Source organism: Sus scrofa, chromosome 7 (genome assembly GCF_054392235.1).
Source record: "Sus scrofa isolate SSC_HxYL_T2T_F1_AM1 chromosome 7, Sscrofa_HxYL_maternal_Yorkshire_Landrace_v2.0, whole genome shotgun sequence".
NCBI classification, from domain to species: domain Eukaryota; kingdom Metazoa; phylum Chordata; class Mammalia; order Artiodactyla; family Suidae; genus Sus; species Sus scrofa.
Window position 1 is genome coordinate 62,503,446 of NC_139389.1, and position 27,670 is coordinate 62,531,115.

The 27,670-nt window shown below is 51.1% G+C and overlaps 1 protein-coding gene across 43 annotated transcripts in view; it reads left to right on the top strand.

Annotated features, from left to right (window-relative positions):
* Positions 1 to 27,670, top strand: part of CFAP100 (cilia and flagella associated protein 100) — a 40,191-nt gene that overhangs the window by 7,690 nt on the left and 4,831 nt on the right. For 3 of the 43 annotated variants that reach the window (XM_084968575.1, XM_084968574.1, XM_084968573.1), the window contains 11 exons: positions 3,230 to 3,307; positions 4,908 to 5,008; positions 5,959 to 6,151; positions 8,213 to 8,277; positions 8,347 to 8,510; positions 8,805 to 8,885; positions 9,218 to 9,399; positions 9,635 to 9,667; positions 9,743 to 9,869; positions 11,991 to 12,039; positions 12,112 to 12,263. In XM_084968575.1, coding sequence (XP_084824701.1) covers positions 3,230 to 3,307; positions 4,908 to 5,008; positions 5,959 to 6,151; positions 8,213 to 8,277; positions 8,347 to 8,510; positions 8,805 to 8,885; positions 9,218 to 9,399; positions 9,635 to 9,667; positions 9,743 to 9,869; positions 11,991 to 12,039; positions 12,112 to 12,263 — 1,225 coding nt within the window. Of the gene's footprint in view, positions 1 to 3,229; positions 3,308 to 4,907; positions 5,009 to 5,958; positions 6,152 to 8,212; positions 8,511 to 8,804; positions 8,886 to 9,217; positions 9,400 to 9,634; positions 9,870 to 11,990; positions 12,264 to 13,613; positions 15,069 to 18,440; positions 19,933 to 25,571; positions 27,604 to 27,670 lie in introns of those variants that run through there. The other 40 variants (XR_014810438.1, XM_084968572.1, XM_021098952.2 and 37 more) reach the window with 34 other exon arrangements.

Below are 27,670 nucleotides of genomic sequence, written 5' to 3' on the forward strand. Positions count from 1 at the left end.
GGCTGCCTGGAGACAGCATGTCCCAGGGGGAGGAGCACTGGGGCTGCCCCGCCAGGGAGGAGGTGGGGGGGGTAGCTGGGGGAAGACTGTGCAGTGGGGGCATTGCCTTATGAGTGGGACAGGACATCACAGAATTCCAGAATGTTCTGGCTGCAAGGACAGGACAGCCTGGGGTATGGGGTGGGGCGGGGGCACAACCAGTGGGGTCCTCGCCACCACCCTGGCTCTGGGCAGGGCTGTGCATATAGAATGAGCGGGCAGAGTGCAGCCAAACTCTGGGCAGTGGGAAGCAGAGGCCGCTGTTCCACAAACCAGCTTCTAGATCTCACCAACACTTAAGACATACTCTTAGTTTTATTCTGTTTAAATTTGGAAGAGTAAAAACTGAAAACCCGTCATGGCTCAGTGATTAACAAATCCGACTAGGAACCAGGAGGTTGCAGGTTCGATCCCTGGCCTCGCTCAGTGGGTTAAGGGTCCGGCGTTGCCGTGAGCTGTGGTGTAGGTCGCAGACGTGGCTTGGATCCCGCATTGCTGTGGCTCTGGCGTAGGCTGGCAGCTGTGGCTCCAATTGGACCCCTAGCCTGGGAACCTCCATATGCCATGGGTGCAGCCCTAAAAAGCCAACAAAAACAAAAACAAAAAAACCCTGAAAACTGAAACTTCCTTCATCCCTTTCCAGCTCCACCCCCAGCCCTGTCGGAAGGCCTTTCCCCGCCTTCACCCACGTTAGGCACACATGTGGCTGCAATGACACCAGGCTCTGAGGGCAGATGGGTGCCCCCCCACCCCCGGGCTCTGAGGGCTGAGGACCCGGGAGGCCAGCCCCCTTGCCGGGAAGGTGTGGGTGGGGAGGCCGTGTGCTCACACGTCTGTGTGTGATGCACACCCACGTGTGCTGTACAGTAGGAAGCACCCCCCAATCCTGTGCCTGCCCAGAAGAGGGCAGCCTTGTGTTTCTGAAGGTCTGGGGGGCATTGGGAGGGAGGGGAAAAGTGGGTGCTGGAACTGAGGCGGGGAGGACCCCCAGGGCAGCGCCCTCTGCCCCCTTCCTCTGTGCCTGTTGGTGTTGCTGTTGTGGCGGTCCCTCTGAGCCCAGGTGGGAGCAGAGTGAGTGGGGTGGAGTTGCCTGTAGGGAAGGGAGGCACCAGGCCAGGTGGATGTCCCCACCTGGCACATTCTCCTGCGTTTATGCCACTTCCCCAGCCGCTTCCACTGGGTACCAGGGACTGCCGTGAACCAAGCCAGTCTCGGGAGGTTGGGATTCCAAAATGCGGGTGGGAAGGTGAGCCACACACGGCTCAGATGCCTTCCCCCAGAGATGGGAGCTGAGAAAGGAACAAACTCGAGAGTGCTGCCCCACTGACCAAGGTCCTGGGACAGGAACCGCCGATCCTGTGTGAGGAGCCCACAGAGGCTGCGTGGCTGGAGCAGGAGGGAGGTGGGCAGGGGACCGGGCAGAGAGGCTCAGTGAACTCTGCCGCCTCCGCGTGCACCCCCCCCCCCCCGCTCTGTGCTGCTGCAGGTCGCAGAGATGCCCAGGGATTGGCACACTGGCACTCCTGCACCTGTCGCTACTGAGGGCTAGCTGTTCCCAGTGTTTGCTTCTCCCAGTGGCGTGGCAGGGGACACCTGCATACGCTTTGTCATGTGGCTCTGGGATAAAATAGAAGAGGGTTGCCAGGTCAGAGGACCAGGCACAGGACCCAGGCTGGCTGGTCAGGGTGGTGCTGAGGGTGGGGTGGGAGGGCTCCTGGGATGCAGGCCTCATTCTCTTGTTTTGCCAGAGGGTTGAGTGGCGATGGGGGCCACCCAGCAGCACCTGCCTGTCTCTGGGGTCTCCCCTGGTCCCTGGTCCCTGTGGAACCCCAGCCTAAGGATGGGGAGGGACTGATCCAGTTCACAGCCCTATCAGGGACTACAGACCCAGACCTGTCTCTCGTGGGGCTGATTCTGGAGGTGGAAGGGCTGGAAGAAGGATCTCAGTCCTTGTCTTCTTTGAAGGAAGAATTCAGCAAAGAGACCTAGATTCTGAACTAGAGACAGAGTTGATTAGAAGCAAAGTATGTGGCAGAGCACAGGGTCAGCTGAGTGAGCTGCGGGCAGTAGTGTTGCTTATATGGGGCAGTTTTCTAGGTTGTCTTTTGCCAGTCATCTCGCCTGCAAATCATTTGCAGCTGCTCAGCCTGGAGTCTGTCTGGGTACCTGGGCCTCGGGATCTGGCAGAGGGCAGTGCTGCCCCATGTGTAGGGCAGGCAGGCATTGGCGTGTGATCTCCCAGCTGTACCTGGGGTGTCCCTCAACCTGCACACGTCTTCATCTCCTGGGTTCCTGAGAGACGAGGGTGATCGCAGCATGAGCTCCCGTTGTGTGGGTCCTGGATGTGATGCCAGTCTGGAGCTGAGCCCAGGGAGGCACAGGGTGGCGTGAGCTCTTGTGGTCCCGCAGGAGGGAGGGCAGGCTGGGAGAGGACCTGGGAGGAACCTGGATGATGGGGAGGGCGTGTGGGTGAGGGCTGCATTAGCCAGAAAGGCAGGTCCAAGACAAGCAAAAAGCCCCCAAGCTGTTGAGCCTCATGTGTCAAGCAGGGCATGGGAGGAAGGGTGGGTGGTGAGGGGGCAGGGGGGCCCCTGGGGCAGGTCTGGGGGAGGCTCAGCTTTGCTGAGTTGCAGGTGCCTCCCGGGATGCCTGCTTCGGGGGAATTCGGTGCTGCTGTGGGAGTTGTGTCGACAGACCAGAGACAAAAGGGGGTGACACTGAGCCACCCCTCCATGCATCCTCTCTGCTGCTGCCTGCCTGCCTCTGGTGCTGTGGTATCAGCTGACAAGAGAACAGCATGGGGAGGGGGCCCCGAGGAAACTCTGGGAGGCCTGCAGCAAAAGCGCTGGCCAGGTGGGCAACAGGTACTTAGGGCCTGTGGCCTCCATGAAAACGGTCCACTCTGCCCTTAGGAGCAAGGGGAGGAGTGCCAGGTGAGGGGCACAAGATGCCTTCTGTGTGCCAAGCACATGTGCTAGGAACTTTGGTGGCTCTTTTCTTGCATAATTCTCACAGCTTCCTGGCAAAGTCAGCATGATCATCTCAGATGTGGAAACTGACCATCAGCGGGCAGGTGAGACCTTGCAGCTGGAGCCCTGGTGTGTCTGGAGTCTCCCTGGCCACGCTGTGCTCACAGCTGTCACAAGCCATTGAGTCAGGTGCTACAGCCCTCACTTTTGTATCTTCACAGAGAACAGCCCAGAATCCACGGACAAAAGTTCTTCTTCCACCACTGAAGAAAAAAAGAAACATGAGAAAAAAAGCAAAGGTAATTCTGGAGCTGGGAACTGAAGTCCAGTTGCTGGGATGCAAACTCTCCCTCAGCCCCTTGAGGCCTTCGCATTGCGTTTCTGGTATGAAAGCCAGAGAGAAACTGCTTTCTGTTTCCATTAGGAATTGAGTTACTGAGACCTGAAATAACAGAGACATATACAAAGTCGGAGGTATTTTTCCTCTAGTGATGAGAAATGGGGCTGGCAGAAGGCCCTCTGGCAATTGTGCCTGGGCTCACTGTCAGGATCAGTCAGCAAGCACACAGACTCCACCCTTCAAACCACACCTGCACAAACCTGGAAGGGTCTCCTGCCCTCCCGTCCTGTACGAGCCCCTGTCTCCCCTGAGCCCTCTTGTCTGTGGGTCCCCGATGGACCCTGGGCCACTCTGCCTCAGTGTTTGCTCCCAGGGTACAGGCCTCCTCCAGAACCAGGCTGAGACCTCACAGAGCCTCTGCTGACCACCCCCCTCACAGGCCAGGGCAAGGCAGATGATTTTTCTCTGTTCTCTACACTCTGAGCACCACTCTGTTTTGTAAATTCTGTTTTGATAGGATCAAATTATTATTTTTTTTTGTCTTTTTGCTGCACCTGTGGCATATGGAGGCTCCCAGGCTAGGGGTTGAATCGGAGCTGTAGCCGCTGGCCGATACCACAGCCACAGCAACGTGGGATCCGAGCTGCATCTGCAACCTACACCACAGCTCACGGCAACGCCGGATCCTGAACCCACTGAGCGAGGCCAGGGGTCAAATCTGCAACCCCATGGCTCCTCGTTGGATTCGTTTCCTCTGAGCCACTACGGGAACTCCCAAAAATGTATTTCTTCTTTTAAATATGATATTCTTTTTACTTTCAAGAGTTTTTTATTTTTATTTTTATTTTTTAGACAGTGAAACCTCTTTCTTCTAAAGTAAGAATGGGGGAAGCAACCATGTGTTTAAGCCCTAAATTTGGTGCCCTGTGGGGCCCCTCTTGTCTGATACCCAGTGAGCTGAGTGGTGGGAGCCTCACCTTTACTCCTGGGAGAAGGGCAACAGAATCGGGGTCTGTGGCAGCCCCCACCTCCCACATCCCTGCCCTGCCTCCCCAGACTTCAGGCTCTGGGTCCTCTCCTGCTTCCAAGCCCAGCCTCGCCCCTGGGAAGTTCCAGGAGACCCCCTACAGGGACCAAGCATGTCCTCCAGATGCCCATCCCCCTCAGTGCCAGGGTCAGCTGGTCCCATTACTTACAAATGCAGGCAGAGCTTCTCTCTTCTCTGGAGCTGGGGTGCCTGAGATTTTAAATGAGAGGGGAAGAGGGCCAGGAACGAAGCACATGTCTGAGACACAGTGGGGTCTGTGTTCACAAGTCTCTTTCGGACGCCAGGGACAGAAGCCCAAGTCCAAGTAGGTGAAACGGGACAGTTAAGTTTATAGAGCTGGAAGGTCCAGGGGTGGCCTTCAGGCACAGCTGGATCTAAGAGAACACTCGCTGCTGGCTCATGGTTTCATGGAAGCCCTGTTGCTGGGCTAGGAGGGTGCCCGGACCTCAGAGGCACAGATCACCGCTTGGAAGGGCTGGCCCGTTTCTCCATGAGCTGTCTCCCTCTCCAGTGTCCATGATGCTTCCCGACCGTTCAGATAATCCCTTCCACATGTCCGAGGATGTGGATTTCTTCTTGCTCAGAGATAAGGAGCGGAATAAGTCTCTCGCAGTGAGTATGCAGGCGAAGCCTGCCCACGCCTCTTCCCTCGCACAGCCCAGCCAGACCACGCACACATCAGGTCACTGTCTTCCTCTGGAATAATCAATGTCTCACCATTTCCTATGAAGTCAACTCAAAACTGCCTGGCCCCAGGTCTCTGTGTGTCCCACCGTCTTACCAGTTTCCTCACCACTGTCCCCGGACCTTTGTTAAGGTGTCTTCCTCGGAGCTTCCGTGGCCGCAGCCTTAGCCAGCATGGCTTAACTTCTGCTGTCCCTGTGTGATGCTCCCTGTCCCTCAAGACCCTAGGAACCGCCCGGCCTGCTCTAACTTTGCACAGTCCCCTCTCACTGGAATTCTTGGAGGCCAGATGCACCCCCCCTCCACAGCAGTGCCTGGGAGCCTGACCCCCAGCCCGTGGCTCGTCTGCATCCCACCTCACACCCTTCCCCCCAGCACAGCCCCCCAGTGTCCTCAGACTGACCCCAAGAAGCTGCCCAGTGTCCTTAAATCACTGACCTTTTGCCACTGGGATTCTAATGAGTGACGTTTTCCCAACATCATTGTGCATGGATATGCAAATTAGTGGCCTCAAGCTGGATTTCTGCACACATTAGAGGTAGAATAGGTCTCGCACCTGGCAGGGCCAGCAGGAAGTAGAATTTGACCAGGAGAAGCCATATGAAGACCATGTGAGGGCTTATCCAATCAGGCAGGCCCTCCAGAGCCAACAGGGATATGGAGGTCCCAGGGCCTGGACAGCAGGAGAGGCTGGGAGCCCCTGTGGCAAAAGGGGCACACCAGGCCTCTGGGAAGAAGAGCTCCCATCCCATCCTATCCTGGGACCCTCCTATGTGAAGGCTGCTGGCCAAATGCAGAAGCCCAAGCCACTGCCTACCCGCAGCTCAGCTCTTCCAGGAGGGGTGGGGAGGCTGAGCCTGCCTGATCCCGCCCCCCAGGATCGGGAGAAGAAGAAGATGCTTCGGGTGCACGAGAAGATGACGTCCTCTTCCAAAGTGTCAGCCAAGCATGCCAGCCTGCGGCGCGAGCTGCAGCTGGAGGATGAGATGGAGGACCTGGAGGTGCAGGCGCACGCCGAGCAGCTGCGCACCTTCCACGACCAGATGGCCTGGAAACTCTCCAAGACCCGAGGTGCTGTCCCGGACCCCTGAAGTCAGGTGGTGGCCATTCCTGTCGAAACAGTGCTGTTAAAGTGCTTGGAGATGCGGGGCTATGGTGCCGTGGGGGCAGGGGGAGGGTCTCCTCTGTGCCTGACTTCTGCTCTGTCACAAAGATCCATTCCAGACGGATTGCAAGCTTTCGAATCCCAGTACTGCATGCGATCCGAATGCTGAACTGTACAGTGAATTCAGGCTGTACAGTGTATAAAATGCAGTCATTTAACTTGGTCAAGTGTATCGATCTGGGACTAGGGTTCACATCTGAGCTTCAGCACTTAATGGCTTCTCTGTCGTGGCCAAGTCAGCTTTGGACTGCAGCTTCCTTTCCTGGCTGAGAACAGTACAACCACATGGGTTGTGGGATTCTGTCTTCAGACACTGCATGTAGTGAGTCAGTTCTGTGTGTATTAACTGGGGTTATTCTTTTTTTTTTGTCTTTTTGCCTTTTCTTGGGCCACTCCTGTGGCATATGGAGGTTCCCAGGCTAGGGGTCGAATCGGAGCTGTAGCCACTGGCCTACAACAGAGCCACAGCAACGCGGGATCCAAGCTGCATCTGCAACACAGCTCACAGCAACGCCGAACCCTTAACCCACTGAGCAAGGCCAGGGATCGAACCCACAACCTCATGGTTCCTAGTCGGATTTGTTAACCACTGAGCCACAACAGGAACTCCCAAGCTGGGGTTATTTTTATGATCCAGTAGGAAATCTGAAGTGCTGAATACACATTAATATTCTACCAGTGAAGTGTAAGTCACTAAATTACCGTTCCAAGGAGGTGAGGGGGAGTTAGGATATATAGGCAGGTAGCAGGGACAATAGATTACAGAAAACGGGGTATCTCAAGGAATTCAGCGCATTTCTCTGGGGCGATGCAAAGGGCTGGCTCACTGGAATCACTCCTCTGCTGTGCACCTCAGCTAAGGGGCCAGTCTTTGTTTCCTTCCTGAGTTTGCTCAGGGCTCACAGGCTCACCCTTGGAAGGGGCTGCACTCACAGATGACTGTGACATCTTTTTGTTTTGTCGACTTAACTGCAGCCCAGGAGGCAGCATTTCAGACTGAAATACTGCCACAAAGAGGAAAGAAAAAAATACCAGGATAAATGTGCTAAAGGTGAAGGGGAGCTCTATGCAGCCAGGCACACATTTTGCAAAAGTTTGCTGCCAGTCTCGTGAAGGCAACCACTAGTCACAAGGAGCAGGTATCACCATGAAGGATTTTAGTGTTTTTCTAGATATGAGGAGATGCAGGAATCGGGCTCATAAAATCTCCTAAAAATATCTAGCTATCTGAAGACCTGTTCTTCCAGTTTTCCCAGAGCACAAAATGCCTCCCTCCTGGTCTCCACGGTGGGAGGGGGGTGCTGTGGGACGGCAGCTGCAGGGGTTCATGATTTAATCCCTGAGAGGCTGATGGCAGGTGCCAAACTCCAGTTCACAGTCCCATCTGTAGCTGGAGAGCACCCGGCCTTCCTCTCCAGAAGGGCAGGGAAAGGCCCCCATGGGCTTTGCCTCTTGCGAGTGCATTCGGGAGGGTGGTCCTGATGCCCTCCGTAATTTCCTCCCGCCTGGCTTAAACCCTGGCAGTGTAGACTTAGCTGCTGCCCGAGCTGGGCCCTGGAGGCAAACATCCTCCCAGGTGGAGATCATGCTGCCTTGTTTTCCTCTTGCTGCCTCCACCCAGGTCCGGCTAATAGGCCTTTCACTGTTAAATGCAGTCAGGTGACATACAAGGCGGGGTGTCAGGAGCCTCATTCTTGGTGAGAAGCAAGAGAGGCTCAAGTCAGACATATGGAGGACTTACCTTCTGGCCCATGGAGACTGTACTGTATCTGCAGAGCCTGCTCCCCTTCTGCTGGAGACAGAGCTCGATCTCTCACAGCCCCTGCAGCAGCCAGGGCCTCATGGCACTGGAAGTGCCCACTGTCCTGCCCTGCCTGGCTGTGCCCACCCTGGGCCCAGGGCAGTAGGCTTGGGGCTCTCCCCCTGCCCGTCTGCCCGCCCGAGGTGCCTCGTGCCTCTCATTGCAGACAAGGTGGAACCTGAGAACATCAACAGCTACATCAGCCTGAGGCGGCAGATGTTCCTCATCCAGGTAGGCCGGCTGCCCCTCAGGCTGTGGGCGGCCACTGTGAGGGGGCAACTCCTGTTCCCGGGCCCTCAGTATGCCCTAGACGTGAAGCAGAATGAGATCCAGCGGCTGGAGAGTCTGATGACCAGGGAGGAGGCCAAGCTGGAGCAGGCAGAGAGGTTTCTGGAGAAGGACGCTGCTCTGTTCGACGAGTTCCTCAGGGAAAATGACCGCAGCTCTGTGCAGGCCCTGAGAGTGTGAGCCCCCTGCTTTGTGGGCCTTTCACACCCACCACCTGCAGGTCCCCCCCCCCGCCCCCGACCTGTGCACACCCACCCCTCAGGCCTGACACACCCACCATCCAGCCCTGTGCACACCTGCCCACCAGCTGACCTGCCACATTCCCTTGACTGTCTCTTGACCCCTTTTGAACCCTGATCCCACCCAGCCCCACCCCACACCCCCAGCAGCTCCCCCACGTCCAGCCTGAAGGCAGAGTGGATGCCCTCTTGAACACCCTGCCCTTGGCATCCTCCCCGCCCCACCCCCAGGGCTGAGAAGGAGTCTAAAGCTAAGATGGAGAAAATCGTTGAGATCCGCGATCTGACCACCCAGATCATGAACATCAAAAGGTGAGAGCAGAGGGAGGGGGATGGCCCCTGCCATCCCTACCAGCACACACCTGGAACCCCCCACTGTCTTAAGGATTTTTCCAGATGAGGTGGCAGAAGCCAAGAGAGAGTCAGTGGCCGTCCTGGGGGCACACCTCCGAGGCTCGGCTTGCTGGGCTCCGGGGCCCCTGCTCCACCCTGAGAGAGCGGCTGCTGCTCTGGGCTGGGAGCTTGCTGGGTCCTTGTACCCAGTGCTCCTATGCCTGTCCTCCAGGAGGATTGGGGCCCCCGGCTCCCCTCTGAGGGGGCCCCAGTGACCGAGTCTGACCTCACCCATCCTCTCCCTGGTCTAGTGAAATCTCCAAGTTTGAAGACACTCTGCAGCATTACAAGGTCTACAGGGACTTCCTGTACAAGCTGTCACCCAAGGAATGGTTGGAAGAACAGGAGAGAAAGCGCCTGGCGTTCAGAAATGCTAAGGAGGCGGTCGAGGCCTTCAAGGAGAGCATGCTCTTCTCCCAGCTCGGGGACAGAGGTAGCCGGGAGGGGAGGGCCTGCCTGGTGCCCCTTGACTCTGTGGCGTCCAGGCCATGGGCTAACTCTTAGACTCCTTGCAGAGCCCCAGGGTTCAGCCCACAAGCTCACTCCTGGGAGATGGGACCAGTTCTCAAAGCCAAGCTTCCTCCTGCAGCAGAGGCTGGACAGTTTGGGGGGTCCTGGGGAACCCTGTGCCCCTGAGCCATCAGGGTCCCCTTCCTTGTTTCCTGTAGGACCTGGGATCAAAGGCAAGACGGGCTTCAGAGGTACGTGGCTTCCCCAGGCTGGTGGGGCCCTACCCCAGGCAGGGCAGGTGGACACCTTTCCTCTGCTTCCTCCAGAGTGGCAGGGCTCAAAGAAGCCCGCCAAGCTCCTGCAGGTGATGCGGCTGCGGCAGTTCCTGTCTGGCACTGCCAGCCCCCAGCAGGGCAACCAGCCCAGCCTGCCTGGCGGGCTGGACCCCAAAAGGTGAGTGGTCTTGGGAGGCTCAGAGGTAGCTGGCCTGCTGGGCAGTGGACCCTGATGGCTCTGGCCAGGGGCGCCCCAGATGGACCCGACCCTGCTTGGAGTGTCTAAAATTGGACTTCAGCCTGAAAATCAAGTTGTTTTTCAAACATTTATTTTTGTCTGATTTGATGAACTTGAACCTGGGGTGGCCCACTTGGGTAGAACAGTCACATGTACTTTTAAATTTAATTGTTTTTAGGGCCACACCCATGGCATATGGGAGTTCCCAGGCTAGGGGTCTAATCAGAGCTATAGCTGCTGGTCTACACCACAGCCACAGCCACGCCAGATTCAAACCGAGTCTCCGACCTACACCACAGTTCACAGCGTTACTGGATCCTTAACCCACTGAGCGAGGCCAGGGATCAAACCCTCATCCTCATAGAACCCAGTCAGATCCATTAGCCACTGAGCCACGAAGGGAACTCCTAGAATAATGTTTGATCTATCCAAGTTGACACGCAAAATCCATTGTCATGGGGTCTCAGGGCTGGGTCTGTAGATGGTGCAGAACCATCCTGGGTCTGACAGCTGCGTTAGTCCCTCCATGCTCCAGTGGAAGACCAGGCCTCCTCCTGGGGGCAAGGTCCAGCTCCAGGGAGTTGCCCCATAGCCCCTCCAACACCCGCCTCCGGGACCACCATGCACCTCAGACCCCTCCTGGATCTCTTCCTGCAGGGCCCGAACCTTGTCCCCCACCCCCCACATACCCACTGTCGAATACCCATGACAGTGACCATAGGCCCTCGTGCCCCTTCCTCCCTATCCTCTTGCTCTTCCAGCTCAGCCACCCCAAAGCCCAGCCCCTCCAGGAGGATGGCCCACAGGATGGGAGCTAACTGGGGCATCAAGCAGCCAGGCAGGGCTGGAAGCCCAGCAGAGCTGGAAGGTCCAGGGCCTTAGGGACTGGGAAGTTTCAGCAGAGCACTGATACAATTAGACTTGGGTCTTCTTTTGCCTTTTTCTCTGATATTGAAGTGCCACTGGCATATCCCAATGCACAGGCTGGGCACAGGCAGCTGGTTAACGTGTCCCTATAACCCTTGCTGATGGGGCTGAATTTCCATTTCAGGGGCTGAGGTGTGCTTCCTCTGCCGAGGCTGCCCTCAGCCCTGGAGCTCCCACTGTCCTGCTCATGTCAGGACAGTCCCTGAGAACAGAGGTCTGGCCCCTCCATCTACCAACTGTGTGACCAGGGCCTCTGAGTCCTCTGAGGCAGGTGGTGGGCTGCACGAGGTGCTCAGCTGAACAGGCAGGTGGGGGCTAAAGTTCAGCCCACCCCTACGTTCCCTCCACCTGGAAGGCAGATTCCCAGACTGGCTGTCTGCGTGGCAGGTGTCTCACTTGCTGAATCACGTCAGTGTGCATGCCAGGCAGGCACAGGCCTGGTGAGCGTGTGAACTGTCAGCGTGGGCCCTTCCACAGGCCCTGGGCTGCTCTTTGTCCACTTCAGGAAGGTCAGGGCCTGGAGGCTGCAAGCTGGCCCTGACAGCACCTGGGTCAGTGGAAGCTGCCCACCTGGGCAGGGCGCAGGCTAGAGCGGCCAGGAAGGGCCACAGAAGCAGGTTTGATATCTGTCCAGGCCCTGAGCAGTGTTTGCAGCCCACACGGCTTTTCCTGCTCCTTTGGGCTGGCCCAGTACCTCCCTGTCCCACCGGGCTCAGGGTCCATTGGAGGTGGCGTGAGTGTCACAGCAGCTGTGAGTGGGACCATCAGGGACAAGTGCTACTAAGGCCAAATCTGACAGGAGGTGGCACTTAGAAAAAGAGTGGCAAATGGGAGCTGCAGGTGCACAGGTCCTGAGGGGGTGTTGGTACCTTGAGAGAGCTGGTGGGCATGAGCAGAGCAGCCTCGGGGCAGGGGGCCCACAGGCCCCGGGGAGGAGGCAGAGCTTTATTCTAAGGGAGAAAGATGAGCTAATGGATGTAGAAACCCTTCTTCCACTACCGTGTGATGGCAGAGGGGCCGAGCAGAGGTTGGTGCCAGTGCCTTGGCCACTTGGACAGAGGAGGGGACAAGGGGTGGGGCTGGATGAGACGGCCCTTGGGCCTCCATGGGTGCCCTGACCCCGTGACTCTGCAGGTCCAGCTCTGCCCTCCCAGTGCAGGAGGACCCAGACAGCGACGGGGAGGTCAGTGCCCCTCTGCGGGGGTGGGGCGAGGAGCCCGCCACTGTCCACACCCACATGTGGCTCTGGTTGCAGGAGCTGGAGCTGTACTTCACGGAGCCCCAGCAGCTCCTGGATGTCTTCGTGAAGCTGGAAGAGCAGAACCTCTCGCTGATCCAGAACACCCAGGAAATGGAGGAGGCCTTGGAGGAGCTGAGCTTCACCCTGAAAAACACCCAGATCCGCATGTAGGTCTCATGCCGGGCACCTGGGCAGTGAGGGGGTGCCATCTCTTGGTCTCATCCCAGGACCACCACAGTCATGGGGACTGGGCTGTGTATGCCCCACTTGGTTTGTGGCCCTGGCCCTGCCCTGGCTTCAGTTTTCTGCCAAGCTCCCTTTGAAGACTTAAGGCCTGGCTCTGGGAGAGGGTGTGTTCCTTGGGCAGGGGGCTGGGGTTGGGAGTAGGTCAGGTGAGTGGAGTCACAGGGGGCTAGCCCCTTCCCACCCTGGAGCAGCTGCAGCCAGAGAGGGACATCTCCAAGGACCTCCTGCCCAGGGCTTTTTTGCTGACCCCAGTCCCTGCAGAGCTGGTCTGGGCCGGGTCAGCCTGGGGCCCCAGGTGCAGCCTTTTGGGAGCAAGGCATCATCCATTCACTGCCAAACCCTGACTGCGTACCTTTTCTGGAGCAGGCTGGCTGGGTCTAGGCTCTCCAGGGATAAGGCAAGGCCCTACCATATGAGCGGGCATTTGATGGGACCAGACTTAGAGGCCCATGGATTTGACTGTGAGATAGAGACACATGCTATGAGGTGTGATCTAAGAAGGGGGCTGAAGTGGAGGGTGGCATCAGAGGGGAGCAGGTAGGGGAGGCTTCCAGGGGAATGTGTCATTGTGCCAGGCACTTCCTGAGCCATGGGAAGCCACATGGGGGACTTGGGGAAGAGGGCTCCATGCAGAGGGAAGGCATGTGCAAAGGCCCTGAGGCGGGAGCTGTCCCAAGGCTCTGCTGTCCCCAGGGAACCAGGTTCTCTAGTGCCCGTGCCTTGCTGGCCTATGTCCTGCCTGGTAGAGTTTTTTACCATGGGTCTCCGGAACAATAAGAAAATATCAGCTCTCAGGAAAGGCTGTGTTTCCTGGAACCTGGGAGGTGGCAGCGATACAAAGAGAGATGAGCTCGGGAGAGGATGGTAGCCTCACAAGACTCCAAGGGCCTGGTGGAGGACACACAATGCACCCACACCCTCAACGCTGAATCCTGGCTGTGCTGGCTGGTAGCTGAGCCACTTTAAAAGCCCACCCCTGGGGCACCAACAGTTTATTTCCAGGGCTGTCTCAGCCCATATGCACATTTAACTCCCATGAACTCAACCATTCTTTCTCAAAAAAAAAAAAAAAAAAGAAAGAAAGAAAAAAAAAAACAAACAAAAAACCTTGAAAAATACAGCAAATGTACAAATTGAATAGGCCTATCTATTAAGGAAATTGAATTAATAATAACCTTCCAAAATAGAAAGTACCAGGCCCAGATGGGTTTACTGGTGAATCTGACGAAACATTTAAGGAAGAAATAACAATTGTCTACAATCTCTTCCAGATGATAGAAACAGAAGGAATTCTTCCTCACTCCTTGCGTCAGACTAGCATTAACCTATGCTATATTAGCTTCCCCCAGAATGAAATGCTGAATAATAAATCTAACAAAATATGTACAAGATCTAGATAAGGAAGACGACAAAATTCTGATGAAAGAGCTCAAATCATTAAATGGAGAGCTCTGCCATGTTATGGGCAGAAGACTTACTATTGTCAAAATGTCAGTTCTCCCCAAGCTGATCTACAGATTTCACTGCAACCTCAAAGTCCCAGCACCTTATTTGCAGAAGCTGACAAAGTGATTCTAGTTTATGAGGAGGCAAAAGACCCAGAATAGCCAGCTCAACATTGAAGGAGATCAGAGTCAGAGGAGCTTCACTGGATTAACTGGAGAAGGACAGACAAGCACATCCATAGATGAGGTTGAGAGCCAGGAACAAACCCACAGATGTGATCAGCTGACCTTTAACAAAGGGACACAGGCAGTGCTGTGGAGCAGAGACAGTCTTTTCAACAAGTGGTGCTGGAACAACAGGCCATTCACATGCAGATAATGACTCCACACACAGACCTTACACCTTCACTAAAACTAACTCAAAATGGATCGCACAGGAGTTCCCGTCATGGTGCAGTGGGAACGAATCCCACTAGGAACCATGAGGTTGCGGTTTGATCCCTGGCCTCGCTCAGTGGGTTGTGGATCTGGCGTTGCCGTGAGCTGTAGTGTAGGTCTCAGACATGGCTCAGATCTGGTGTTGCTGTGACTCTGGCATAGGCTGGCAGCTATAGCTTTGATTAGACCCCTATCCTGGGAACCTCCACATGCCACAGGTACGGCCCTGAAAAGACAGAAGACCAAAAAAAAAAAAAAAAAAAAAAAAAAAAAAAAGGATCACAGATCTAAATCTCAAACGCAAAGCTAAAAAACTAGAAGAAAACCTAGATGACCTTGGGGATGGTGATGGCTTTATAACAACACCACAGGGAAAATCCGTGAAAGGAAGAATTGATAAGCTGGACTTCATTAAAAATGTAAAATTCTGCTTTATGAAAAGCAATGTCAAGAAAATGAGAAGATAGTCCACAGACAGGGAGATGAGATTTACAAAATACATGATGGAGGACTGTTGTTCCGAACATAGAAAGAACTCTTAAAACTTAACAATAAGAACAACCTGATTAAAAACCGAGCCACGGAGTTCCTGTCATGGCTCTTTGGAAAAGAATTTGACTAGTGTCCTTGAGGATGTGGGTTCAATCCCTGGCCTCGCTCAGTGGGTTAAGGATCCGGCATTGCTGTGAGCTGTGGTGTAGGTCGCAGATGTGGCTTGGATCTGGTGTTGCTATGGCTGTGGTCTAGGCCAGAGGCTGTAGCTCCAGCTTGACCCCTAGCCTGGGAACTTCCATATGCTGCTGGTGCGGCCCTAATAAAAGACCAAAAAAAAAAAAAAAAAAAGAGCTAAAGACCTCAATAAACACCTCATCAAAGAAAATAGTCTGACAGCAAATAAACACATGAAAAGGTGTTCAGTGTCATAAGTCCTCGGGAAATGCAAATCCAGACGATGATGAGATCCATTACACATCCGTCAGAATGAGCAGGCCCAGAGCCCTGAGCACACCAAGCCCTGGCGAGGATGTACAGTGGTGGGAACTCTCATCACGGCTGGTGGGGTGCAGAGGGTGCAGCCACGTTGGAGGACAGCTTGGCTTCTTACCAAATGAAACATATCTTACCTTAGGATCTAGCAGTCGCCCTCCTTGGTGTTCACCCAAAGGCATCGAAATCTTATGTCTACTTGAGAACCTACATGTGATGTTTATAACAGCTTCATTCACAATTTATTCAAAACCTGAGAGCAGCCAAGCTGACCTTCCACAGATACCACCAGACAGTGGAATATTATTTGGCACTAAAAAGAAATGAGCAGCAACAACAAAAAAATAAAAAATAAATAAATAAAAAGAAATGAGCTGCAGAGCCATGAAAAGACCTGGAGGACACTTACAGCATATCACGACGTTGAGAGAAAGCAGTCTCCGAAAGCTACAGAACTGTGGATTCCAGTTCCAGGCCATTTCTGGGACAAGGACCGGCTGGGAAGACAGAGAAGAGATCGATGCTAGCTGGAAGCTGGGAGAGGCGTAATGGGGAGCCCAGGATTTGGGGGTCAGTGACAAGACTCTGACACCACAGTGATGGATACTTGTCATTATACATGTGTCCAAACCCACACAGTGTAAAACCAGGAGTAAACCCCTCCGGATGATCACGTGCCCATGTGGGTTCATCCACTGTGCCAAATGCCACCCCCCGCCCCAACGCCCCCAGTGTAGAATGTGAGTAATGGGGGGGTGGGCAGCGGGTATTTGGAACATCTCTGTACCTTCCATGCCATTTTATAGCAAATCTAGAACTGCTCTAAAATATGAAGTCTCTATTAAAAATTCATGGAGTTCCCGTCGTGGCACAGTGGTTAGCGAATCCGACTAGGAACCATGAGGTTGTGGGTTCGATCCCTGGCCTTGCTCAGTGGGTTAAGGTTCTGGTGTTGCCATGAGCTGTGGTATGGGTCACAGACACAGCTCGGATCCCGCGTTGCTGTGGCTCTGGCGTAGGCCAGTGGCTACAGCTCTGATTAGACCCCTAGCCTGGGAACCTCCATATGCTGTGGGAGTGGCTCAAGAAGAGGCAAAAAGACAAAAAAAAAAAAAAAAAAAAATCACACAGCAGCCAAGTGGTCTCTTCCTGCACGGGAAGTGAGCGGCTATGGTAGGGATAGTACCCCACACCACTCAGGATCCGTGCAGCAGAGTTGTGCCCAGCAGCCTAGGCTGGATGCACCCCAAACCACCAGCAGGCGAGCAGGTAGACAGTGTGTCCTACCTCCCCCCATGCACATTAGGTGCCCACTGCTGCTGTGACAAATCAGGGCAAACTGAGTTCCTTAAAACAAAACTAGTTTATTCTTACAATTCTGGAGGCCAGATTGCAAAATGGGTGGAAGACCCTAGAAGAGGGCTCAGATCAAGGTGTTGGCCGGGCTGTGTTCTTTTTTTTTTTTTTTTTGTCTTTTTAGGGCCGCCCCAGCAGCACATGGGGGTTCCCAGGCTAGGGGTCAAATTAGAGCTGCAGCTGCCAGCTTACACCACAGCCATAGCAACTCGAGATCCTAGCTGTGTCTGTGACCTACACCACAGTTCACGGCAACGCCGGATCCTTAACCCACTGAGCCAGGCCAGGGATGGAACCTGCGTCCTCATGGATGCTCGTCAGATTTGTTTCCGCTGTGCCACGAGGGGAAGTCCAGAGCTGTGTGCTTTCTGGAGGCTTTTCCGGCTTCCAGAGGTGGCCTTGCCCTTGCATTTTCAAGCCAGCAATGCTGGCGGAGTCCTCCATATGTCACATCACTCGATATATTCCGTTTGCCCTGTGATTACATTGGGTCCATCCAGATGATCCAGGATTACCTCTCCATCTCAAGGTCATCTGATTACAACCTGAATTCCACCTGCAGCCCTGGTCCCCCCCTGCCAAGTACCGTAACATACTCATAAGATCTTGGGATCAGGACATGGACATGTAAACGGGGCTGTTACACCCTGTAGAAATCTCCTCAGCAGTAAAAAGGAACAAACAATCAGCCCAGCCGAGCACTTGGATGACCCTCAGACACATTTTCCTGGGGGAAGAAGCCAGGCACCAAAGAACACCTGCCGTGTCATTCATTTGAAGCGCAAGAGCCGACAGCTTTGGTTATGCGTTGCTGCATTGCAAATTACCCCCAAACCTGGCAACTTAATATAACGCACTTTCATTATCTCATGCTTTCCATGGATCAGGAGCCCGGGCACAGCTGACTTCTCTGCTTCAGGGTGTCCCACGGTCTGCTGTCCAGCGGGAAGCTGGGCTGTAATTGCCCCAAGTGCTCAGGCACTTGGCTGGTGGCAGGGCTTGATTCCTTGCTGGCTCTAGGCCAAGAGGGCACCCTCAGTCCCTGGCCTGAGCTCCTGGATGTGGCAGCTTGCATCTTCAAAGTGCGGGAGCCAAAAGCCGAGGGAGAATGTCTGCTAGCAAGATGGAAGTTAGAACCTTCTGGAACCTAGTCACAGAGGTGACATCCTGCCCACACACTGCTGGTCGGAAAAGTTGCTGGGTTCAACCCAGATTCAGGTGTGAGTGTCTGTGAGGAAGGAGACAGGTATCTCTGGGCAGCATGAAGGGTGACTTTGACTAGGGAAGTGGGGAGGTGGCCCAGGGTGTCAGGAACTTTGGGGTGTGAATAGGCCCTGTCCCTCTTATGGTGGTCCTTACACTGTGCGTGCGTTTGTCAAGACCATCACGTGGTACAGATATAACAGGTACACCGATGACACCTAAACTATCCCTCATGAATCTGCCTCCTTGGACCGGAGGACAGGGCTTCATTTGTTTGTCACGAGGGAGGGCTGCTGGGAGGCGTGTCCCCCCATGAGGGCCAGCTCCTCCTTGAATGCTGGAGGGTCCCAGCCCTTTCCCGGCTGGGGTTGGCTGAGACGCTCCTTCCCCAGTCCCTCCAGTGAGGACCCAGGAGAGCCCAGACCAGGAAGATGTGCCTGTGACACCGGAAAGACACAGGACAGGCCCAGGTCAGACACAGCCTGAGCACCAGAGTTAGTTCTGTGCTTCCAGAGCAGTCATCAAATCCTTTATGTAAACAGTCCTTGAAAAATGTGGATCGCACATTACTAGTTCTAGGAGAGAGTATCTGGATAAGGTCATGGGCAACCTGGACAAGGTTCTTGTCTTCAGACATTTCAGAGATTTTTTGCTCTCCTCATCTTCTAGAAGATCAAAGTCAAGGGCAGCATCCAGTAAGGCCCGAATCAACCCCTTCCAGGATTTCAGGGCTGGGACCTGGGGTGCATCACAGCCCTAATGCCTGTTGCAGTCACCACCAGGGAAATCTGAGCCCTCCCTGTTCTGCCACAGTGGCCACGAGAGCAGAGAAGAAATAAAGGCTGAATCCCTTCTTGGAAACCATGGAAATGTTCCTTTGGCAAGGACCAGCTCAACCAGTAAGTCAGACAAGGAGTGGGAAGGAACCCAGTGGAAACCCAGACACCGTGGCTGCAACGAGCCAGAGCTAGAGGTGAGGACTGGCCTTGCAGCAGCTGGGGCCACCAAAGGCCAGCCACAGACGAGGCACCATAACCAGCAGGAAGCACTTAAGTGCTGACCTTGGCTGAGGCCAGACCCGGTGTGGGCTGAGTCTTAGCTGCCGAGCTAGGCACCTGCAGCCCACGGCTGCCCCTAAGACATGGACCACGGCCAGTGGACACCAGCCCGTGTACCTACCTCTAGCCTGGGCTCCGTTCTCACACTCAGTTAAGACAGCACAGGAGCTCCTGTGGTTAACAAATCCAACTAGGAACCATGAGGTTGTGGGTTCGATTCCTAGCCTGGCTCAGTGGGTTAAGGATCCGGTGTTGCCATGAGCTGTGGTGTAGGTCACAGATGTGGCTCAGATCCCGCGTTGCTATGGCTCTGGTGTAGGCTGGCACTACAGCTCTGATTCGACCCCCAGCCTGGGAACCTCCATATGCCACGGAAGTGGCCCAAGAAATGGCAAAAAGACAAAAACAAAACAAAACACAGCACAACTCACCCTAGGCCCTGGACTGGACTCTCACTGACTTCCAGCTCTAAAGAGAAGCAAAGAGAAAAAAGTCCCTGGACACGTGAGAAAACTCATTCATCAAGGGTATGAGCCTGAGAAATCCAAATAGACGCTACAGGAATTAGGAGACCTTCTTTATTCCTCTTCACCCCTGCTGGGGAGGAACCATCGGGCCCAGGTTAGGACCACAAGGACTGGACGTGGCTGGCAGTCAGGCCATTAAGCTGGGCTGGAGCCTGGGACAGCCACAGAAGCCTGAGTGGACAGACGAGAGGGCTCTTGGGAGAAAGGCGAGGCCGGGGTCTCGGTGCAGGGAGGTGGGCAAGGAATTCCAGATGCTGGCAGACAAATGGCCAGAGAAGCAGAGGCCGTCCTGGGATGAAACCTTGGCAGGTGCAGTCGAGGTGCTCCCAGCACATACCTCCACGTGCTGAGGTGGAGAAGCAAAAGCTCAGGAACAAAACCCAGGTCCCGGGAGGAACCAGAACCGGGCACGTGTCACCCATTTCCCCTGGGATCCTAATGCCAGGGTCTAGCAGAGGATGGCTCTCAAGTTTGTATGTGTGTGTATGTGTGTAGGGGGGTAAGAAGGGTCTCTTCATTGTTTTTCCTCCCACCACCACCCCTGTAAAATCCACATAAAATTTACCGTCTTAACCATTTTTTTTTTTTTTTTTGTCTTTTTGCCATTTCTTGGGCCGCTTCCGCTGCATATGGAGATTCCCAGGCTAGGGGTTGAATTGGAGCTGTAGCCGCTGGCCTACACCACAGCCACAGCAATGCAGCATCTGAGCCGTGTCTGCAACCTACACCACAGCTCACGGCAACACTGGATCCTTAACCCACTGAGCAAGGCCAGGGATCGAACCTGCAACTTCATGGTTTCTAGTTGGATTCATTAACCACTGAGCCACGACGAGAACTCCACTGTCTTAACCATTTTTAAGTGTCCAGTTTGGTGGTGTTAGGTACGTTCACATTGTTGTGTGGCCGTCACCACCATCCGTCCTGTAACTCTTCATTTTATAAAACTGAAGCCCTGTCCTCAGTAAACACCACCCCTGCCCCCACTGTCTATTTTCCATTTCTGCAAGCATGCCCCTGGGTCTTCATGTAAGCGGAAACACACGTACTTCTCCCTTTGTGTCTGGCTTATTTCACCTGGCATCTTGTGCTCAGGGTTAGTCTGCGTTGTCGCATGTGTAACAACTCCCTTCCTTGTCAAGGCTGAGTAATATTCCATTGTGTGTAGAGACCACAGTTTGTCCGTCCGTTCATCCGGACGGACAGCACTGGGTGCTTCTACATTTCGCAATTGTGTACAATGCTGCTCTGAACACAGCTGTACAAATATTTAAGATCCTGCTTTCAATTCTTTGAGGTATGTACCCAGAAGTGGAATTGCTGAACCTCTTTGAAACTTTTTGAAGAACTGGCTGTTTTTCCATGGCTGCGCAATTTTGTATTTCCACCAATGGTGTACATTGGTTTTGGTTTCTCCTCATCCTCAAATTATTTCTTTTCTTTTCTTTCTCTCTCTCTCTTTTTTTTTTTTTTTGGTATTTTTAGGGCCACACCTGTGGCATATGGAGGTTCCCAGGCTAGGGGTCGAATCAGAGCTGTAGCGGCCAGCCTACACCACAGCCACAGCAACACGGGATCCGAGCTGTGTCTGCGACCTACACCACAGCTCATGGCAACACCAGAGCCTTAACCCACTGAGCGAGGCCAGGGATCGAACCTGAAACCTAATGGTTCCTAGTTGGATTCGGCAAACACTGAGCCATGACGGGAACTCCTTCTTTTTCCTTTTTTGATGGTTGCATCATAATGGTGTGAGGTGGTACCGCACCGTGGTATGTGATTTACATATCCCTCATTTCCATATGCTTGTTGGCCATTCATGTATCTTCTCTGCAGAAATGTCTACTCAAGTCCTTTGCCCATTTTTGAGTGAGGTTTTTTTAGTGTTATGGATTTTTTTGTTGAGTTTTAAGAGTTCTCTATATATTCCACATATCAAGTTCTGGGGCCAGGGATTGAATCCAAGTTGCAGCTGGAACTGTGGCAATGCCTGCCGGATCCTTTTGTGCTGGGCTGGGGATCAAACCTGCACCTCTGCGGCGATGCCAGCCGCTGCTGTCAGATTCTTAACCCTCTGCACCACAGTGCAAACTCCTATTTATGTCTTCTTTAATTTCTTTCAGCAACATTTTACAGCTTTCATTTATAGTTCTTTCCCCTCCTTGGTTAATTCCTAGGTACTGTCTTCTTTTTGATGCTCTCATGAATGGAATTGATGTTTTCCTCTTCAGACTGTTCATTGCTTGTGTAAAAGTGCAACTGATCTTAATGACTTGCTATCCTGCCACTTTGGTGAACTCATGTAATTAATTCTAACAGCTTCATTATGGCATTTTTTTTGGGGGTTTTCTACATATAAGATCATAATATCTGCAAACAGATAATTTTACTTTTTCCTTTCCAATTTGGATGCCTCTACTTCTTTTGCTTACCTAATTGCTCTGGCTAAAATTTCCAGAACTATGTTGAAAAGAGTGGTGAAAGTGGGCATTGTTCCCATGTTTCTGATATTAGAGAAGAAGCTTTTATTCTTTCGCCATTGTGTAATGATATTAGCTGTGGGTTTTTCATACATGGCTTTTATTATGTGAAAGTAGTTTCCTTCTATTCCTACTTGCTGAGTGTTTTATAAATCGGTGTTGAATTTTGTCAATTGCTTTTGTGGTACCAATTGAGATGATCCTGTATTTTTTCTTTTATTCTATTAAAGTGATTATCATGATCAATTTTTATATGTTGAATCATCCTCACATTCCAGGAATAAGTCCTGCCTGATTTTGTTGCATAATCCTTTTACTATGCTGCCGAACTCCATTTGCTAATTTTGATTGAAGTTTTTTGGCATGAATGTTCATAAAAGATAGTGGTCTTTGGTTTCTTTTCTTGTAATATCTATCTCTGGCTTTGGTATCATAGTTATGCTGGTCTCATAGAATAAGAGGTGTTCCCTTATCTTCAATATTTTTAAATAGTTTGAAAAGGATTTGTCTCAGATTTTTTTTTGTCTTTTTTGCCATTTCCTGTGGCATATGGAGGTTCCCAGGCTAGAGGTCGAATCAGAGCTGTAGCCACTGGCCTACCCCCGAGCCACAGCAACGTGTGATCCGAGCCGCGTCTGCAAACTACACTACAGCTCTCGGCAACGCCGGATCCTTAACCCACTGAGCAAGGCCAGGGATTGAACCCACAACCTCATGGTTCCTAGTCAGATTTGTTAATCACTGAGTCATGACGGGAACTCCATAGATTTTTGATTCCTAATTTAATCTTCTAACAGTTGTAGGTCAATTCAGATTTTTTTTTCTTTTTTGGGGCGCACCTGTGGCATATGGAAGTTCCCAGGCTAGGGGTCGAATTGGAGCTGCAGCTGCCGGCCTACACCACAGCTCATGGCAACACCAGATATGTAACCCACCGAGTGAGGCCAGGAATCAAACCCGCAACCTCATGGGTACTAGTCAGGTTTGTAACCTGCTGAGTCACCATGGAAACTCCCCAGATTTTCTATTTTTACATGATTTAGTCTCAGTAGATTTTGTGTTCTAGAAATTTGTCAATTTCATTTACATTATCAATTTGGGGGCATACAATTTATTTTGTTCTCTCTCATAATTCTTTTTATTTCTATAGAATCAGTAGTAATGCACCCACTTTCACTTCTGATTAGTAATTTGAGTCTTTTTTTCCCTTAGTCCATAAAAGCTGAAGTTTGTTGATTTTGTTGATCTCTCTGATGAACCATTTTTTTCTATTCACTTTTATTTCTTAACTCTAATGTTTATTATTTCCTTCCTTCTGCTAGTTTTGGGTTGAGTTTGTTCTTTTTTTCCTAGAGATTCCTTGCTAGGTTGTTGATCTGAGATCTTTCTTTTTTTACTTTAAAAAAATAACTCAGTGAATTTTTATTATACTTATAGTTGTATAACCATCATCATGAGATCATTCTAAAGAATTAATTTTTCTTAAGAACTATGCTGTAAAATCTCCCCTTATCTCTGTCACTCATAAATTTTGGTATGTTGTGTTTTCATTTTTTCATCCTCCTTTCTTCTCTGTTTTCCTTGTAATGTCTTCTTTAATCCATTCGCTGTTTTTTCAAGTTGTTGGTGTTTGTCTTTTTAGGGCCACACCCATGGCATATGGCAATTCCCAGGCTAGGGATCTGACTGGAGCTGCAGCTGCTGGTCTGCGCCGCAGCCACAGCCATGCTAGATCTGAGATATGTCAGTGACCTACACCACAGCTCGTGGCAACACAGGATCCTTAACCCACTGAACGAGGCCAGGGATTGACCCTTCATCCTTATGGATACTAGTCAGGTTTGTTACTACTGAGCCACAAGGGGAACTCCACATTGGTTGTTTAAAAGTATGTTTTTTAAGTTCCACAGTTTTGTAAGTTTTCCAGTTTTCCTCCTATTATTGATTTCTAACTTCATCAGGTTGTCAACAGAAAAGATAACTTGTATAATATCCATCTCTTTAAATCTCTTGAAACTTAATTGTGCCCTAATATTGCATCTATCCAGGAGAATGTCCCCTATGCGCTTGAGAGAATGTGTGTGCCATTGCCCTTTGGTGAAGGCTTCTGTTGATGTCTGTTAGGGGAGCTGGTTTATTGTTATTTAAGTTCTTTATTTCCTTACTCACCTTCAATCTGCTTGTTCCAGCCTGTAGAACTATTTCTCCTTTAAATATGGTCAGTTTTTCCTTCACGCATTTTGATGATCTGTCATTAGGTGAGTGTTATGTCTGCTGAGGGAGGAACCCACGAAGCCATCCTTGCAGGACAGGTCTAGTGGTTACCAGCCCTCTCAGATTTTGTTTATCTGGGAGTGTCTTGATTTCTCCCTCACTTTAAAAAATTTTAGTGGAGTATAGTTGACTTAGAGTGTTGGATTAGTTTCAGCTGTACAGCAAAGTGCATCAGTTATACATACATCCATTCTTTTTCCTCATATTGGTTACTATAAACCATTGAGTAGATGTCCCTGTGCTATGCAGTAGGTTCTTGTTAATGATTTTATATAATCATGTGTGTATGTTATTCCCATCCTCCTAGTTTATCCCTCCCCCTATGGTTTCCCCTATGGTAACCATAAGTTTGATTTTGAATTCTGTGAGTTTTTTCTGTTTCATAAATAAGTTCTTTTGTATCATTTTCACTAGATTTCACATATAAATGATATGCTATGTGTCTTTCTCTGATTTACTCAGTATGATAATCTCTAAGTCCATCCATGTTGCTGCAAATGGCATTATTTCATTCTTTCTTTATGGCAGAATAATACTCCATTGTATGTATGTACCGTATCTTCTTTACGCATTCCTTTGTACATGGACATTTAGCTTGCTTCTATGTCTTGGCTGTTAGGAATAGTGCTGCCGTAACATTGAGGTCCATGTATCTTTTCAGATTATGGTTTTCTATGGATATAGTCCCAGGAATGGGATTGCTGGATCCTATGGTAGTTCTGTATTTAGTTTTTTAAGGAACCTCCATACTGTTCTCCATAGTGGTTGCACCAGGTTACATTCCCACCAACAGTGTAGGAGGGTTCCCTTTTCTCCACACACTCTCCAGCATTTATTGTTTGTAGACTTTTGCATGATGGTCATTCTGAGTAGTGTGAGGTGCCAACTCATTGTAGTGTTGGTTTGTGTTTCTCAAGTAATTAGTGATGTTGAGCATGTTTTCATGTGCTTTTGGTTTCTGTTTTTTTTCTTCATTGGAGAAATGTCTGTTTAGGTCTTCTGCCCATTTTTTTTTTCTTTTTATAGCCCCACCTGTGGCATATGGAAATTCCAAGTCCAAGGGTCAGATTGGAGCTGCAGCTGAGGCCCACACCATAGCCACGGCAATACTGGATCTGAGCCACATCTGTGACCTACACTGAAGCTTATGGCAACACTGGATCTTTAACCTACTGAGCAAGGCTAGGGGTCAAACCCATATCTCATAGAGACAATGTTGCATCCTTAACCTGCTGAGCCATAATAAGAACTCCTTTTTTTTTTTTTTAAATAAAGCTGTGTGAGATGTTTGTATATTTTGGGGATGAATCCGTTGTTGTTTACTTCGTTTGCAATGTAAACAAAGTTCTGGTTGGTTGCCTTTTTTTTTTTTTTTTTTTTTTTTTTTTGGTTTCCTTGCTATGCAGAAGCTTTTCAGTTTAATTGGGTCCCATTTGTTTGTTTGTATTTTCATTACTCTAGGAGGTGGACTTGAAAAGGTATTGTGGGAGTTCCCATTGTGGCGCAACAGAAACAAATCGGACCAGTATCTACGAGGATGTGGGTTTGATCCCTGCCCTTGCTTAGTGGGTCGGAGATCTGGCGTGCCATGACCTGTGGTGTAAGTTGCAGATGAGGCTCGGATTTTGTGTTGCTGTTGCTGTGACTGCGGTGTAGGCGGGCAGCTGCAGCTCTGATTCGACCCCTAGCCTGGGAACTTACATATACTGTGGGTGCGGCCCTAAAAAATAAAAACAAACCAAAAAACAAATAGAGAAATAAAAAGGTATTGCTGTGATTTATGTCAGAGAGTATTCTGCCTATGTTTTCCTCTAGGAGTTTTATAGTGCGTAGCCTTGTGTTTAGGTCTTTAATACATTTGGAATTTATTTTTGTGTAGTGTTAGCGAGTGTTCCAATTTCATTCTTTTACATGTAGCTGTCCAGTTTTCCCAGCACCACTTTTCTCCATTGTGTATTTTTAGTTGACCATAGGTGTGTGTGTTTATTTCTGGGCTCTCTATCCTGTTCCACTGATCTATATTTCTGTTTTTGTTCTAGTACCATACTGTTTTGATGACTATATTTGATAGTATAGTCTGAAGTCAGAGAGCCTGATTCCTTCAGCTCCGTTTTTCTTTCTCAGGATGGCTGTGGCTATTTGGGTCTTTTGTGTTTTCATACAAATTTTAAATTGTTTGTTCTAGTCCTGTTTATAATGCCCTTGGTAATTTGATAGTGATTGCATTGAATCTGTAAATTGGCTTTGATATTATAGTCATTTTGACAGTATTGATTCTTCCAATCCAAGAGCATGATATATCTTTCCATCTGTTTGTTTCATCTTTCATTTCCTCCATCAGCATCTTATGGTTTTCAGGCTACAGTTCTCTTGCTCTTTAGGTAGGTTTATTATTCCTAGGTATTTTATTCTCTTTTGATGTGATGGTAAGTGGAATTGTTTCCTTAATTTCTCTCTCACTCTTTTTTTTTTTTGCTTTTTTTTTTAGGGCTGCACCTGCAACATATGGAAGTTCCCAGGCTAGGGGTTGAATTGGAGCTGCAGCTGCTGGCCTACGCCACAGCCACAGCAATGCGGGATTAGAGCCACGTCTGTGACCTCCACCACAGCTCACAGCAATGCTGGATCCTTTACCCACTGAGCGAGGCCAGGGATCAAACCTGCAACCTCATGGTTCTTAGTTGGATTCATTTCTGCCATGCCACAATAGGACAGGAACTCCAAGGAGGTGATGTTTTTAACCCGCTGAGCCACAATAGGATTTCCTGAAAATTAATTTTTTTATCCCAATTACCTGGAGAAGAAATAGAACAACATAACATACACACACCCCCAACCTGGTCCACGTAACAGAGGTTCACTAACCAGGCACTGGACATGGAGGAAGCTTTAAGAAACAGGCTAGAGCCAGGTGCAGTCATGTACCCTTAGGGAGGTTCCACTGACCCCAGTCACACCTGTGCCTATGGTGGGTGCTCTGTTGTTGTGCCAGGTAACTTGCATGCACTGGACAAGGGCCCTGGCTAGGGTGGAGGAGAGGGTGTGTGTGAGCTTCTGTGGCCTCTGAGAGCCCAGGAGAGCTGGCCAGACCACCTGGCCAGATCTCACACTCAGGCTCCTGGCCTCAGTCCCACAGGAGCTGCAGCCTGGGGGCTCCTGGGGGGCAGAGGCCTATACCATGTGGCAGTGCTGTGACCCTCTAGTGGGCAAAGGAGCGGCAGCCCATGGCACTTTGTCTAAGAACAAGAAAATGTCAGTACGTTCCATCAGCCAGTGGGCAGAGCTACAAAGTCACCATAGGCCCCCCAGGCTCTGCTGGCTAAATGGCCAGTGTCCTACTCAGTCTGGCCAGGACTTACACGCAGCTGCCTGTACCATACGGACCCATGCCAACCCTAAGAGCCGGGATTCCTGCTCTGGAAACCCCATCATGCGATGGTCAGTATCTGCCATGATTGTGAAGTTTTTTTAAATAAATTTTTAAATTACTTTATTTAAAAGTTGATTGTTGTCATTCTATTGCTAAATATATATCCAAGAGAACTGAGAACATATCCTCA